This window comes from Cyrtonyx montezumae, unplaced genomic scaffold, assembly GCF_038088225.1.
Source record: "Cyrtonyx montezumae isolate F1298 unplaced genomic scaffold, pur_monq_1.0 scaffold_36, whole genome shotgun sequence".
Taxonomy (NCBI): domain Eukaryota; kingdom Metazoa; phylum Chordata; class Aves; order Galliformes; family Odontophoridae; genus Cyrtonyx; species Cyrtonyx montezumae.
In genome coordinates this window covers 11,592,915-11,609,356 of record NW_027072041.1, presented here as the reverse complement: position 1 = coordinate 11,609,356, position 16,442 = coordinate 11,592,915, and the positions used below count along the sequence as shown (strand labels likewise).

Genomic DNA, 16,442 nt, shown 5'->3' with positions numbered 1-16,442 from the left:
GAGCTTGTCATATGTGGTATTTCAGGAATACCTGAAACGTTTTAAATACCTTTTAGCTTCCAACTTAATATAAATTATTTGGCTTTATTCTGATTAAAATAGTCTTAATCAGATAAGTTCCAGTGGCTTCAACTGGCCCAGACACTTCATTTCTTTTGACAATTTTGGAACTGTGGAATGGGGTCCAGAGGAGACCACAAAGATACTGGAGGAGTGCCTCTCCTGCAAAGGATCTGAGCACGTTCAGCCTGGGGAATATACAAACGTCAGTCTTGCTCAGGGGAAGTGAGTGTGTTCCTTCCCTCAGCACCAGTGCTGCAAGCTCAGCAGCTGTGAGCTCCTTTTGGGAAGCTGAGTGTAACGCTGCTGAGCCCCACAGGTAGGTGGCATGTGGCTGTTCATGCTTCCTGGTGAGGGAATGGGTCCCACCACCTCTGGGGCTTCATCTGCAGCTGTAGGAAAGCTGGGCCATGTCCCGTGGCATCGCAGCATGGAGGGCACTGGTTTTATTCCTGCAGTGACATGGTGTAGGCCCGCCGTGGCGTGCCTGGGCTCTCCTCCCTGCGTGCAGATGACTATGGGTGCTGGCACAGCTGGGTGGTGCCAACAGTCACGGGACAGCACGGGGGCTGGTGCTGTGAAAACTGAAACCACAGCCTGCTGGGTGCTGATGAGAGGAGCAGCCTCACCAGGGCATTATTGCAGGGAGCAGAAGGCCTGCCGGGAGCATGTAAGCTCACTGCTTGTGCTGGGTTTTCTTCCGTATTACCTCTGCTTTGCACTCTGTCACGTTTTTGTTTTACTTCTCCTTTCTTTGCCTTTCCTTTCTGGGATTTCTGTGGGCTGAACTAACTTATGGCTTCCAGGGCTTCTCACAGGATCCTTTCATCTGCAGCCTTGAAGAGCTGTCTGTGTGTAGTGAATTGCTTTTAAAATTATTTTAATTTGTTGCCGATGATCTTTTTAGTCTCCAACTTGTTAAGAATGCGTGTATGTGTGTTAGACAAGAAACTGTCTACATGACATAGCAGAATCATGATCGTGAGATGCATGAGGAAGAGCTGACTGCTTAAGTGGTACTTGAGTTGTTATGTGTTGTTTTACAGTTTTTTTTTTTTATTTTCTCTCTCTTCCCCCCCCCACCCCCTTCTGTTTTTTCAGCCTATGTTTTCCTTGCGTCAAAAGCTCATGTTATTGCTTACTGTACCCATGGCACATACAGAGCATTGCATAGTCAGGGTGGAGTGACCTGTAAGAGCTATTTCTTGGTTTAAGTATGTTCAGGTGTCAGTACTGTTTTGACAGCAAGTGTTGTACTTGATATCTAAATGATACTAAAATTTCAGACATATACAACATATGGTGAAAAAAAAAGCCTTTTATTAAATTGTATATTATTGCTGTTTTTTTAGTAGCAGAAATTAGGTAGGTATTGCTTATTATATGCCAGATTTTAGTTCCTGTAAAATGAAACCACTGATCCATAACCATTAGTGTTCTCTGATTGGTCTGAAAATGGTATCTAACTTAGGAGAAGTAGAGTTATCAGAGCCAGAGTCATCCCTTCTCACTTTAGTCTTTTGAGAAAATGAGAACAGTATGTTAAATAACACAGAGTTCTTGAACATTGCAGGGACCTGTGCTGAGCTTTTGATTCATCTCCAAGACTATGAGCTGGATTATTATTTATTATTATTACAATAGTGAAACTAAATAATGCTTATAATATCCAGCTAGTGGTGAACGAGTGAAGGAAACATTTTAACAGTAGCTGCTTCAACATAAAACCTGTTGATTGTTGTTGTTGTGTTTTGTTTTTTTTTTTTTTTGCGTAAGACTTTTCTCATCTTAATTAGTTCCTACTGTCAGCCTGTGATATACTATGGTGGTTCTTTATTTTTCAGTTTTTAAGGGAGTGGTTAAGTATGCCAAGCATGTAGAACTAGCAGAAAAATCTGTTCCTGATCTTGGACTTCCAGAATGGCTTATTTCATGGATGCGTCCTGCTGTTGTCACGGATCAGCCAGTGTTGTCTCACAACACTGCTGCTATAATTTTAATCCTTAGGTGGACACTCCCAGCTTGAAATCTAGGCAAAGCTGTGTTGCGTTAAAGGTAGTGGATCTTGGAGGATGGGAAATGGGTGTGGAGAAGAGTCACAGAGAAACCTCTGTCTCCAGAAAGCAAAGGAACTGCCTTTGTCAGTGAGTTAGCCCTCAGTATGTCGGTGTCATCATTTCTGCTCTTGTTTTCTTGAGCTAGGATGTGGACTCACAGAAGCTTGGGACTTCAGTGAGATTTTCTTTTGCAAAAAGAGGACCCCAGCAGAAAGGCAGGGAGGTTTGTAGCATTGTTAACTCACTCCTCAGGAGCTCAGGAGCTCAGTAGCCATAACAACACTGCAAGAAGTAATCTATCTGCCTGCCTTTATTTCTCGCTATGTAGAAGTGTTTAAAATTGTAATCCTTAGAATAGAACCTCTGTGAAGCATGACAAGGCCTCTCAGAGAAAGATTTCTTATAGTTTTCAATTGAAGGTTAATGTGCCTATTCACTCCAGAGTATGCATGGAGCCCTTCTGTAGCAAGTTTGGCTGTTCCTACGTTAAGAGCCTATAATGAATTAAGAAGTGTAGTGATCTTGCTTTTGCTTTTTTAAGTTGGAGTTGTGAATAATATTGAACTCCCTTCCTTCCAAGTTATGCAGTGTTATTCTGAGTTGATATTTTAAGAGCAAAAATTACTAAAATTCTTTTTGTTGACTTTTGTTTTTCCCATTTTATTTTCCCATCATTTTGTTATCAAACATTTTTTCAGATGCAACAATGCATGCATCAGTTCATAGAGCTTTGTTAATAATACTTTTGTTCTGAACCCAATCTCTAATTCACAAAATCTATTCACTAGTTCTTGTGACCACTGGCAGACCATTTTGTTTATTGCTTGGTTTGATTATTGTAAGAAAACTTACAAAGTTCAAAACCTCAGAGAGCTTTAGTCTTATGATGAAGTCTTCTTTTACATTACATGGTTTAACTTTTTAACTCTCCCTACTTTAAAGACTGCTGGCTTCGTTTGTATTTTGCAGTTTCTATTCCTGCTTTCCTGAGGCAGGACTTTGTGTGCCATCCCTTGGTCATACTGCAGACCAAGAGACAAAAAACATAGCTGAACTCAGCAGCTGCTCGTGTTTGACACTCATACCTTGCTTTTCTGGTGTTTTCTTATGAGCTTGCAGTATGCTACTGCAGATAGCTTCAGAATATTCTGTTGCTTGAAACCATACACAGAAGTGGCAATAGCTATAATAATTACAGCTATTAGCTCTCTACTGAACACCTCTATATAGAAGAATTTAGAGCTGGGAGAAGGATTTTTTAACTACCTGTGGAAAAAAAAAAATTTGCCACTGTGACAAGTACATATGCTACTGCAATGCAGTAATCTGTTGTGCACAGTGGGAACCTGAGTAGAGTAGTGACAGTGTTGTTACGCTGCTTCTAATACTTGAATATGACTGAATGGAAATAAAACTCCAGCGTGTGCCAACTTGGAGAAGTTACTGTAAGTGAAACAGGAGTTTCCCAAAAGCAGATGGCTGAATGACACATTTTAAGAAGAAATAAGAACGGGGAGTTTAAAACAAGCTAATGATGTTAAAACATCTTCGTGACACTTTTCTATACCCAATAAATAATTTTACTCGTGCTCAAAAATGTATCTTTTCTGAGTACTTTTGCATGCATAGGCATGGGAACTTTGATAATGGAAAGTTAAATGTGAAAGTAAAATGCTTTTTACTGTAAAAAAAGCTTTTTTTTAAGCCTGAATTTTATAATGAAGATCTGTCATCTGGATTCTGTAGTCTGTGCTTTTATCTCCATTTATAAAACATTTTGGACAGGAAATGATAGCTGATGATATTAGAGACATGGTCTATTTGCTTGTGCACAGAACCTGAAGGCAGCAGGTGAACTCTCCTATGTTAGATGTACACTGGCTTACTTTCCACATCAGCTTCTGTCTGCCCACTGATCAAATTGTATGTTTAGATAGTGTGCATCTCCTGTGACTGACCAGCGACCTGTTTTATTCCACTTCTGAAGCAAATAAACAAAAAAGCCTTGTAAAAATCATCAGTCATAGTAGGAGATACGAACAAATAAAAGGGTATTATGTCTTACTGACACCTGTAGGACAGTTCTGATTTTTTTTTGTGTGCCCCTAACTTCCTGCATGTGAATAACCAGAAATTAAGATGTCAGAAGTTTTTGGAAGAGTCAGATGGTACAAAAATGTCCTGAAGTTGTTTGATGTACCACTCTGGTTGGTGTGGGTTTTTTTTTTTTGTTGTTGTTTTTCTTTCTTTTTTGTTGAGTATTATCTGTTCTGGAATCTCAATTGCAATATTAGAATAATACTAAAAAAAACCTGCATCAGAGTGCAGCTTTGAATTTGACATAGATTGCTGAAATTTTAAAACAAAGTTTTAAAATTTAAAAAAAAATTTTAAACCACCCCTCTAAGCTAGGGGTGGTTTTTCTGATCAGTTTCGAGGTGGTGCAAAGTCTTGTTCTTCACTTTGATAAATTTATTACTGATTTTATTCACAGGTTGTGCTTGAGAACAGTTTATTCCAAGTGACCAAACTTGGTTACCACTGTTTGAATGAAACCTCTTGCTTTAAATTTGAGTACTGTTGTCCATAAGCTTTAGCCAATACATTAAAATACAGTCATTTAAGTATCACCACATTTCTTTCCTCTCCTAAAATAGCATAAGCGTTGTTCTAAGTAATTTTCATGGAAGAAAACAAGTGTTGTGTGTGTTACGAAACCTGACTGCTCAGTGTGCTGTGTGGTCTTCAATAGGTTTTGCAGCAGTTGAGGCTATTCAGAGCTGTTCAGTTACTCCATTCTTGGTTCAGGCCAGTCTCTTTAAAGCATTGTGTTTTAATGGATTGGTTTTTTTTTTATTTTTTTCTTCTTGGAGCTACTTCAGCATCTCTAGGTGATGGTTGATCTTGTCCCTGGTTATAGATTCATATTTGTAGCAAAATTTTTTTCTCTGTGAAAACTTCAGAATGAAATTTTAGGATTAAGCTTTTTCTGCAATAATAGCGAGGACTGAATAAACCTGGTATTTATTATCAGTCCTTGTATTGCTTAGGAGGGCAGTTTCATGTAATCTGAAGGTCGTCAGATGGAAACTCCACTTATGGAGTGCTCCGAAGATTGTACTTGGGAATGTCCTTGTGAGTCTGTTCTGGTTTTATTGTTACTGTTCTTCGAGTATTTAAAACAATGTGTATTGTTGAATTCATGCTTTGGGGTTGATTTATTGAAACTGCCCGTTTAAGTGAATCTCATTGCTTGTGTACTTGAATCCTGTTATGTTTGCTTTGCTTTGTGGCATCAAGTGCAAAGTTGGGAAGCTTTGCTGAGTTAGGGCTTTAATGAGTTAAGTGTCATGATAGCAACGTTAGTAAATAATTTCGCATTGTATTAAAATTTGGCTACAGAAAAAACTGGCTGTCCTTTACGGATTGTGATCTTTCTTTTATCTCATTACATGTCAAGGGCAGTAGACCTTCTTCACTAACATACTGCATATTATAAATTTCAATAACGAAAAAGTTACACTTTCAGTTACAGTTAAAGTCAGTCCAATGTGGGTTATTTAGAAAGGAAATCATGCCAACCACTTCTGAAAAGAAACTAACTGCATCAAGTCAACAGAGTGGCATATGTAGTAGGAGTGTTTTTTGTAAATATCCCAGGGCCTGAGTGATAGGCAGGTACTAAGTGGAAATCTATATTGTGCTATATCATGTAATTAAGTTTCTAATATTAAATCTCCACAGAATTAACTAGAGCCTGAGTTCTCATTTTCTCTTTTTCTTCTGTTAAAGAGTTTTTCTTAACAATTTAATAGTGAAACTGTTTTTGTGTAAGAGGGTTAGTTACAGGATAATAGGATACTTCAAGAATTATTTAGGATAGAAATGCCATAAAAACATTCAAATATGTAATTTTTAATTCAGCTATTATATAAATTACATTCTTACAATCTCATTACTACCTTACAGCCCTACCTTACAGTTACATTCAGATGATACATTTATGTATTACTGTTCTGTTGCAGCAAGTGTTTTTCTCTTCAACATATGACCTATAAGGTAATAATATTGAAATAATAATTTTTTGTTAATTGTTAAGCCTGGGAAATACTCATGACTCTGTATGAAAGGTGTGTAAGCCCTAAAGAGTGCTGAGGTAGCTCTTTAGCCTTCTTTCCTAGGACGAACACAGCTGGATCACAAAGCACTCTTTTACTTGAGCTGGCCCAAAAGCTCCAGAGCTGGAAATGCCTGGCTCATCTCACACCTGTTCTGTGAAGAAAAATCTCTGAGCTACTGTTCTTTTGCTGCAACATCAAGACAGATTATTCTTCTTTGCGCATTTTTTTTCCTGTGTCTTTCATTAGGGGACAAAAGCTGCCATCTTCCTTTCTCTGTAATGTACACAGTCCTCCTGCTCAGTTTTTCATTTCTCCCTCACACATCTGTCTTCAGATCTATTTATTTTCTGTTTGTGCTGCAGTGTGATGGTCAAAACTGTCCTAGAGAGGCTTAAGCCGAAAAGATGGACTTATGGAACTGCAAAACTGTGTTTCTTTTAGTGCTGTCCAGCATGCTGCCTGCACATCTTCTGTTGCTAGCTTCTTTTGTTTTTCTCTTGGTGTTGCATCTAAACTTCGACCTGAGGGCATCCTCATGGGTGCTTACAGGGGCTACTTTGAAGCTCTTTTTTTTTGTACTGGAGGAATGCAAGTTTTTAAGTGTAACAGAGTTACCTCCCTATCCACTCAGGAAGATACCATTCCAAGTACTGTGAAAAATTGTGGCAGCATCAGCCTGTCCTGCAGAGATTCCTTCTTATTCATCAGGCTTTTTTCCACATTTGATTGTATTCAGTGTTATACTGACTTTGTATGTTTTCTGTTTATTCTTATTTATTCTCTTGTTGTTGTCTGTTTGTGTATCATTGAGTAAATATTTTCAGCATCTCTTTTTCAGCGAGCTGGCTGCTACCTTGCACCTTACCATTGTTTTTCAGGGCTAAGCAAGGACTGTCTTTGGACTGATAATATTTTTTGCAGTGTAATTTCTGAACGTAATAGTTTAAGTGGATGATAGCCTTTGCTGCATTGTTTGCAGTGTAGTTTCAATCATCTGTGACTTTTAATAACTTGAGAGGTGGGTTGCGGTTCTTTGCTGTTCTGTTTTTCCAAAAGGCATTTACCCTCACTTCCTTAATTAGTTCAAATTATTCTCTTTTGATGTTTGCCACTTCTGTTTTCTTTGATCTCCTCTCCTGTTGCTACTTCAGTTTTATTTCCATGTCTCAGGAATACATGCAGCGTAACAAGCTTTTCATAACTTAAAGTCTGCCCTGTTAAATTTGGCAGGCCAGTTTTGAAGGGCATTCCTTTTCCTTATCAAACAGACCACATGACTCAGCAGCCCTTCCTGGAACACCAATCTCTATGTCACAGTTATCAGTGTCTGAGCTCTGTCGGTCTGTTCCTATGTTCATCCATCAACCAGGACTCATTATGGCTGCCTTCCTAGGGGCATTGCAGCTGCCTCCTATAGGTAGAGACCCTTCCCAGGAGCCCCAAGGGGCTGCATGGCGCTGCCAGCACCGCTGCATGCCTTGGAGCCAGAGGTGTGTGTGCAGCCACAGGAAAAGCATCAGTGCTGATGACAATCACTTTCCATCTGCTGTCGGCTCTGCCCTTTGCATCTGAGACAATGCAAGAGATACTGTGTTTTCTGCCTCCCTGTGCCTGGTTTTCTGTCTCCTGCCTCCAGAAGCTGAGCTCTCCTTGTTCTCCCTTTCCTATTGGGCAGTATAAACTTTTCTGTTTTTCTGGGCACGTTTCTTTGGCCCAGGTTGTGGCAGGGGTTTGCCATCCTTTTTCATGAGCAGGATGTGCTTTGTTGTGCTGAAGCCTCTCTGGCAGCTGTGCGTCAGGCAATTATTATCCCTGTTGCTAGGCAGCATTTTAATATTTACCTCCGAGCCTGACATGCATTCTTCTGCTGCTTGCAGGACAAAACTTCACCCATTTTGCAGTTCAGTGGGTTACAGCGAATGCATCGTTTTCATAGCTTGCCTGCTGCTGGCTAAGCCACATGTCCCCTGGAATAGGAAAACCAGAGCAACCCACAGTAAGAAGTTGCCACCCAAAATGAACTGGCAGGAGTTAGACTGTTTTTATGGGCTGTGTGGTAGTTATGAAACAAATATTTAGACCTTGGCATCCTTCGGTGTCGTCACCCTGTAAGGCTTAGTATGATTACAGACTGTGAGCACAGAAGGCCTTGGAAGAAGAGATGTGAAAATTAGAGGCCCTGAGTATTGGGAGTTAGGGCAAAAGGTGCTGCATGGATGGGACAAGGCATGCTGTGCTCTGGGAGAGCCAGAAGACCATGGAAATATGGTGTTGCCCTTTTATCCAGACATGGTCTGTGAACACAGGAATATGACTTGGCTGCTCATTAGCAGCTCATGAGCAGCCATGTATTGTCTCTTCTCTCTCTCCTAGCTGCCACTGTCAGCTGCTGCAGTGATGGTGAATGTCTGCAGGTTGACATGCTGCTGTACTGGGCCTTAATGAAGTTTTTCAGTGTGTTGCAGGAAAAAGGCTTGGTGTGGGAGCTTTTGCAGGGGAGGAATGGAAAAGGTTCTGTTTCGTCATAAATAAATCATACAGTGCAGAAAACAGAAACGTATCTTTGTGAAATGAATAGGGACTAGGATGACTAATACAATGGTGTAGAACAGATATGTGCTTATTAGTCATGTAGAAGGAACTCAGATTAATTTCATGGAGAAGAGAGAAGAAGGAAAATATGCTAGAGAGCAAAATAAGAAAAACATGATGTTGTCTGCAGATTACTCAATGGTGATAATGTATAAAAAGATCTTTTTTAAACATTTGTTCCTTGTCCTGATGTAAGAGGCTTTAAAATAAATTCTTATGTACACCCACCCAATCAGAAGTTCTCAACTATTATGTAATCAGTCTTTATGTATATACAAAAGTAGAAGTGGTAATTATTTGCTTACGATTCTGTAGTGTGGCAATTGCAGATTCTCTCTAGTGTATATTTAAAGGTATTAAACCTCTTGCCAAGATATGAAAGGTATCAGATGTGTTACAAGGGAGAGCACAGTATAGTCATCATACCATAGCTTTTACATTCTGTACAACTTTTTTCTTATTCTTGAGAAGTACTTATTCTGTGAAAAGGAAATGATAAAAAATTATGTGTGGAAATAAGAGATCACTCCAAGAATGGGATAATTATGGAGCATCTGAAGAAGAAGAAATATAGAGTTGTTTTTTTTTTTTAATTTGTGCTGTTTATTTCAATGCAAACTATGAACTCATTGCTACAATTGAGTTTGCAAATACAGCTTCAAGCAGAGAAACAATAAACAGGGCAGAGAGTTAGTATTATGTTTGTATAAAGTATTGATGAGAGAATTAAAATATTAATTTCTGGGCTGTAAAATTTGATACAGTTACTGGAGAAATAAAACATCTGCTGAACATAGGGTAATGTCACTGAAACTGGGAGAGTGGACTTCATTATTCATAACTCTTTTGAATGAGCTGTGTGGTATGTATAAACACTTTTTGGTGTGTGTTACATGGAAAATAACCACCCTTTGTCATATCAAAATTTTTGAGCTTCCAAATTAGTACTGAATATTTTGTTTTGGTACTTGATATGAAATTTGTCTTCGGTGGCTGTTGGGATGTAAGTGTTGTAATACAAGATCTGTTGCCAAAATCCCACATAAACATGTAGGAGAAAGACAAGCAAGACAAAAGATGTAGAACAGTACATTTTCAGTAACACTGTATTTTTTACTCTTGGCTGTTTTTGTAATGGATTCAGGTTGTTTATACTTTCTGGGTAGAAAAGTATGTGTAGCAAATTAGAATTTTTTCTTTTTTTTTTTCTTTCAGAAGCAATCTCCCTCTGCTGATGCATCAGTACCACCCATTATGAAGCCATCTGAAGTAAAGGTACTAATTTCTGAGACTCCATCTTATAGCTAAGCACAAGTATGTGAAGCAGTGGAATTTCTTTTTTCATACTTTGATACTGACTAACTTTCTTTTGCATATTTCTCATCTGCAGCTTAGTTCCTTCATTAAAAGAAAATCCAAATAATGCTGTACAAAGGACTAAGGGGATTTTATGAAAGCAAATTGTAGCGTGCTCATGCTTCATGACATGTATATAGCTCCCCCCAGTGTTACTACAGTTTTATTTGCCTAATGATAATTTCACAAAGTGCATTTTCTTGTAAGTCACCTATCATTGGCTGTCCAACAGTGTCCTTACCTTTTTTCCGGGCACTTATTTTCTGTCTTGTCTAGTGACTACAACTTCTTCGGTATAGAAGCTGTATAATCAATCCTCGTGTTTTACTAGTTGGAAGGCAGTCATCCTTGTCATAAAAAATAGGCATACTTTCATTGCTAAAGACAACCTAACCTATGCCTGTGTTACCTAGTGCAATTAATGAATATTTAAGGAAATGTTTAATCATTTTCTGCTGCCATTTTCCATAATCATATCAGTGAATCCAGCAAAATTACAGAACACTAACCTAGAGCGGCAGAAGACTGTGTGGTAGTAAAACTTAAGACTGTTCTGCATCTTATGTGAAACACAAAAAAATAATACTTACAGTAGCAAGGTCAGAGCAGATATTTGGCCAGTCAGAGCAGGGCCAACAATGAAGTTGTCAGACTGCTCAAGACCTTGCCAAACTCTAAATACCTCTAAGTGTACAGATTGTGCAGTGTCTTTTGATAGCCAGTTCTGATGTTTCATCACCTTCATGATTGGTTGTTTAACTTCTATTGAATTGGAAAATCCTTCGCTGTCTTTTTAGCATGCACCTCTGAGGATTACCTAGATCCGTTGTCTTTGTGTTTGAAGCTAGCCATTAGATAACCAGTGATCTTATAAACCCCTTTCCCTACTTAGGATTTCAAGTAACTCTCAGAATAATATGGTAAATTGTTAGACATGTCTTTTAAGTGTTTGCCAGATGAAACAGCAGCAGAGGCATACACCTGAGCACTGGCAAAAAAAAAAAAAAAAAGACTGTCAAACACAACCCACTTTAAAACACAATCTTGCATTTGCGTGTGTAAGGTAACATGTTTTCTTCTAATACCCGTTGTGTTATAAATGTTGTTTCACCTTCTGGATTAAGCAAGTTACCTGCATTTTGACATTCTCTGAAGAGAAATAGTGTTACTAAATCTTAAAGAGTTTTCATATCTAGTTTTCAGTTTCTGGCAAAACTCCTTCCACCTTGGCCTGCTGTACACAAGTCTCAGTTATCTTTCTTTGAATCTCTATAGTGCACCTCTATCCTTTCAGGTGCTCTGAACATCTCTAGCTTCCAGTTCTGTATATGAGTTCTTCATCTTGAATTAGGCTTCAGTTTTCTTCTGCTCTGAGAAAGCTGTGAATTACTACAGCTAAAGAAGGGTTATGGAATCTCTTGTTTTGTAGGTAAAGTCCAGGGGGTTAGGTGGAATGGTCTGAGGATGGAGAAAAGGCACCTTGCGACTTTTGCTGGAGAGGAGGCAGAATCAGAATGCTGATACTGCCACTGAGAAAATATTTCCTCTTCAGCTTGCTGCCTTTTCTTGCTACTCATATTTGTGAAACTCCAGTGTAAAGTGAGTGGATGAGCTGAACTAGCTTGAGGTCCTTTTTTCTATTCAGGTTATTTTTCAGTCTCCTGAGTCTATTTAGGATCTGGTCCCTCGGTTACTGATACAGTCAAGGTGGAAACAGGCAATGGAAGGAGAACATCTTTTCTATAATGGATTTTGATCTGTGTTATGAACAGATGCTATGGCATCAGTTTACTGTGCATAAGTAGTTGTGACTGCTCACAACTGACTGAATTAATTCCCTCCTTGTACTTGCATACTGAAATATGGAGAACACTGCTTTGATCTGTCTGGTAATAATTATTTATTATTGCATTTGAACTTTGCTACTGGTGGAGATGTATCTAAATAAGTATCTCTGTGTGAGCATGTTTTTATTCATGATCACAAATTTAATGTGGCCTTAGTGTCTTCAGATGTGTATGAATCTTGAATCAAAGTATTGCTTATACAAGTCCACATATATTCTGAAGTATTGAAATAGATAAAATTATACTATGAGATGCAGAGTTTAAAATACAAACAAGTATAACAAATGGTGTATGCCCTACAAAAAAAAAAAAAACAACAGTAAAATAGTACTTGCAATATACTAAAACAATGTCATGTAGTTGCTAATAGCTAGGTTGTAAAGCTGAGAATCTGTTTTTGTTCTATACAACTCTTTTCATGTGTTGACAGAAATGCAAGTAAACTATTTTTTATTATTCTGCAAATAAGAAACAAAACAACAACAACAACAAAAGGTGTCTTAAATATTCTGAAAAACATGTAAGAAAGAGAAACAGAAGTTTGTGCTGTAACACCAAGCTACTTTGAGTCTCAAGCAGCCTGTCCCACAGCCAGAAAAGTCACACTTATGTTTCTTGCATCTCTGCTCTCACTTCTGTAGTATTTCTTACAAAATGAGGATGTGCTGCCAGAGGTCATCGCATGTCAGTTTGATTAGATGTTACATAAATGTATTCGACCTGTCTGAAAGAAGGACTGAAAAGTTAGGATTACCTTTTCAGTATAGGATTGTACACAACTGTATGCCTAGGTCTTTGAGTTAGCCATAGGGTGCTCAAATAACAATAATGCACAAGTGGGAGTGAATGGAGTATGATCAGAACTGATCAGTATTGAGTTTTAATCAGGGTAGATATCAAGATAAAATCCAAAATGTGGAAGTCTGTGAGGTTAGGTTAATTCTTGTTTTTTCCCCACTTTAGAGTGCAGTGATTTGTTGACTCTACTCTCTATTTATATTTCATCTTGTATGGTATTTAATGTCATATGGTGATGTGTTGTGTACTGTGGTCCGTAGCTTCCAAACCTCTGCTCAGCTTGTGCCCTAGTGTCTACACTTCTGCACGTGTTTAGATTTTCACAACCAAGTCTGTATGGCCCAGTGTATGGGTATAAATACTAGCATAACAAATGATAAACAAGCTTCGGCAATTTCTTTATCTAATCAGCTATCAGCTAGATATGTTTAAATGGCAAGTAATGGTTGGCAGCTGAAATAGGGAAAGATTTCAAGACAACAAACAGATCTAAATTACAGGCTAATAGAATGTTATTTGGTTGCTCAGTGACTTTTAATAGGCTGATGGAAAAAAACAATGTGTTGTTCGTCTCTTAGTAACCAAAATTTGCTCATAGTATTTAGTAGGACAGGAGGAATAAGGAGGGTTTCCATCTGAGGCTGTATTTCCTGAACTCAAAAGTTGTCCTACTGCATGTGGGTTAGGTGCAATCACAATGACACATACTCCTGGCATGCCTGGTTAGCTGTGGAGAAGGCACAGTCTGCAGCCAAGGGCACAGCTGCCATGAGCTGTTCTACCCCTACCACTCTCTGGAGATGTGACCTGCAACTGCTAATTTCCTCTCAGTGTGTCAGTGCAGGAATATGGGCTGAGTTGCATGTATATAGCCATGTAGCTCTCTACGTTTGCTTTATTTTTTTTTGCACCTAGTGCTATTTCTAGCAGTGATTGAATTAAGCTTCTGTAAGCAAACTATCTTCCTTATTGATTCTGCAGTGAGCACTTCTGTCGTTCACGCTTATGGCAACGTCCTTCTCTTTGGACTTCTTTTATGGTTTTCCAGAAACCACATAGGCTCTTTATTTGTTAGCATATCATAGCACAGTTAAAGTAGTAACAGCAAAAGCAAAGTACTAATAAAGCTGTGATGAATCAGCTGACACTTTGAATAATAGAATCACAGAATGGCTTGGGTTGGAAGGGACCTCAAAGCCCATCCATTCCCACTCTCCTGCCATGGGTAGAGTTGCCCCCCACCAGCTTTGGCTGGGATGGGTCACCCACAGCTTCTCTGGGCCACTGTGCCAGGGTCTCACCACCATCTGAGAAAAGGATTTCCTCCCAACATCTAGCCTCAATCTCTCTTCTATTAGTTTAAAACCATTCCCTGAAGTCACTGACATGCCCTTGTAAGAAGTTGCTCTGCAGATTTCTTGTAAGCACCAGAAAGTTACTTAAGGGCCATGATGAGGTCTCCCTGGAGTCTTCTGCAGACCGAACAAGCCCACCTCCCCCAGCCTGTCTTCGTAGGAGATACACTCCAGCCTCTGACCACCTCTATGGCTCTCCTCTGGACCTGCTCCAACAGCTCCATGTATTTATCGTGCTGGTGGTGTCAGTCCTGGATGCAGTGCTCCACATGGGACCTCATGAGGACAGCATGGAGAGGGACAGTCCCTTCCATCTCCCTACTGCCACCTCTCTTACTAGTGCAGCCCAGGATGCAGTTGGCCTTCTGAGCAGCACATGCACATTGCTTTCTCATGGGCAGCTTTTTGCTTACCAGAACCCTTGAGTCCTTTTCTGCAGTGCTGCTCTCCTTGTGCTCTTCTCTGAGTCTATAAACATATCTGGGGTTGCCCCAACCCAAGTGAAACACCTTGCACTTAACCTTGTTGAACCGCACATGGGTCTGTTTGCCAAGACTCCCCAGGTCCCTCTGTATGGCATTCCTTCCCTCCAGCATGTTGGCTGCGCTACTCAGCTTGGTGTTGTCTGGAAACTGTGTGCAGAAAGTTTTCATGTATAAATTAATCCATGTATTTTGCTTGTTTAATGGCTTCGTAACCTCTCCTTTCATGCTTGGGTATGAGGAGTGTTTGTATGTACTTCTATACACTGACACTTCTTAGATCACTGGAATGAAAGTCAGAGCCAGATCTTCATTAAATTGCAGTATATTAGTTGCACAGCACCCATGCAAACTGGTCTAGTATTTCTCTTTAAATTAGCTCACACCTAAGAAATACACAAATATTTTAATCTCTGTCTGAATATACATTTCTTACATTTCAGTCCACACCAACAATCCAAACAGAACCTGGAAAAACTGCACAGTCAACGAAGGTAAGTACTTAGCTTTCAGTTTTAGTGAGCTGTTCCATTTAATTGTGTGATTGATTTTGGAATTACAGGATAAATTCTTATCTACTTCTTTGCTGCTCAAAACTGCTGAATGAGTAATAATATACCTGTGTGCTGAAGAGCTAGGTCGTGCTTTTGGGAAGGAGTCAGTATGCATTATTATTTTACAACAGCTTAGGAAGTCTATCTCGTGCATGTTAAGGTGAAGGGTAGGCAGGAAAATGTGGAGAAAGCTGGTGCTCTCGTTTTCCCAGATAGCAGCCTTGGGATGTATTTTCAAATTTGCTCAGATATCAGTCCTGAATTCTGTACTGCTTGTCTGTCACTTGCTGTTAGGCAAATTTATCTGAAGAGAAACAAGTTGTAAGCCAAATTAACTTAGCTCGTAGAGGGGATTTATGTTCCTTCCTTTTATTCTGCTCACTCTCCTACCTTACCCTTCCCACTTTCCAGAGGCACGTTATAAACCTATCTTAGAAAGAAGAAAACAAAACATCTCAAATATAAAATAGAAGCAGCCAATCCCCTTCCCCAAAGAACATCCAACCCAAAAGGACAAAATTACTTCTGCCTTAGCAAAAAGGGGAGACTGTAATTGGCCAGACAGATGCAGTTTAGCAAGAGTGTGTAAGAAAAGTTAATTCACTTATAAGTTTGAACTAGTTGAAAATATAACAACACTTTTCTTTAAGGAATCAATGAGTAGTAGAGAGTAGAGCTTTTCTACTTATACAGTGCCTAGGTATGACTGTCCCTGTGACAGCTTCTCCATGTGAATACAGTTTGAAAGATAAGTTGTCTATATCTACTCTAAAACTCCATGTGTTTGTCAGCAGAAGCATATTTTGTGTATAACTGGCTAAAAATAAGAAGCTTTTTAAAGACTGCTGTTTTCAAAATGTGTCTGTAATTACAGAGTCTTGCATCTTTTTTTATTTTCCTTAAAATAAGCCATACTAGGGCAAGTGTTTAAAGGATTGTTCACTTCAGAGGATATTTCGAGAAGTGAATGCATCCTCCTCGCAGCCCAAATTTTTGAGTTTTGGTAGACAACAGTGGTAAATTTTCTTCTCACAAACTTACAACTAGTAAGAATGTTTGTTTATAAATCTATTTACTTAAACAGTGTAGATCATAGTCCCTGGCAGTGAATTGTGGTGAATGTTCATAACTTTTTCTTTTATGACAGCCAACAAACTCTCAAAGTAATCAACCAGCTGAAGAGAAGCAAAAGGAATCCAGTGGTGTAAGTTGTAATCCTC

At 39.1% G+C, this 16,442-nt stretch overlaps 1 protein-coding gene across 5 annotated transcripts in view; it reads left to right on the top strand.

Moving 5' to 3' along the window:
* Window positions 1–16,442, top strand: part of CAST (calpastatin) — a 356,278-nt gene that overhangs the window by 318,912 nt on the left and 20,924 nt on the right. For 4 of the 5 annotated variants that reach the window (XM_065745593.1, XM_065745591.1, XM_065745590.1 and 1 more), the window contains exons 4-6: window positions 10,046–10,105; window positions 15,112–15,162; window positions 16,370–16,426. In XM_065745593.1, the coding sequence (XP_065601665.1) occupies window positions 10,046–10,105; window positions 15,112–15,162; window positions 16,370–16,426 (168 nt within the window). Of the gene's footprint in view, window positions 1–10,043; window positions 10,106–15,111; window positions 15,163–16,369; window positions 16,427–16,442 lie in introns of all 5 variants that reach the window. The other variant, XM_065745592.1, reaches the window with a different exon arrangement.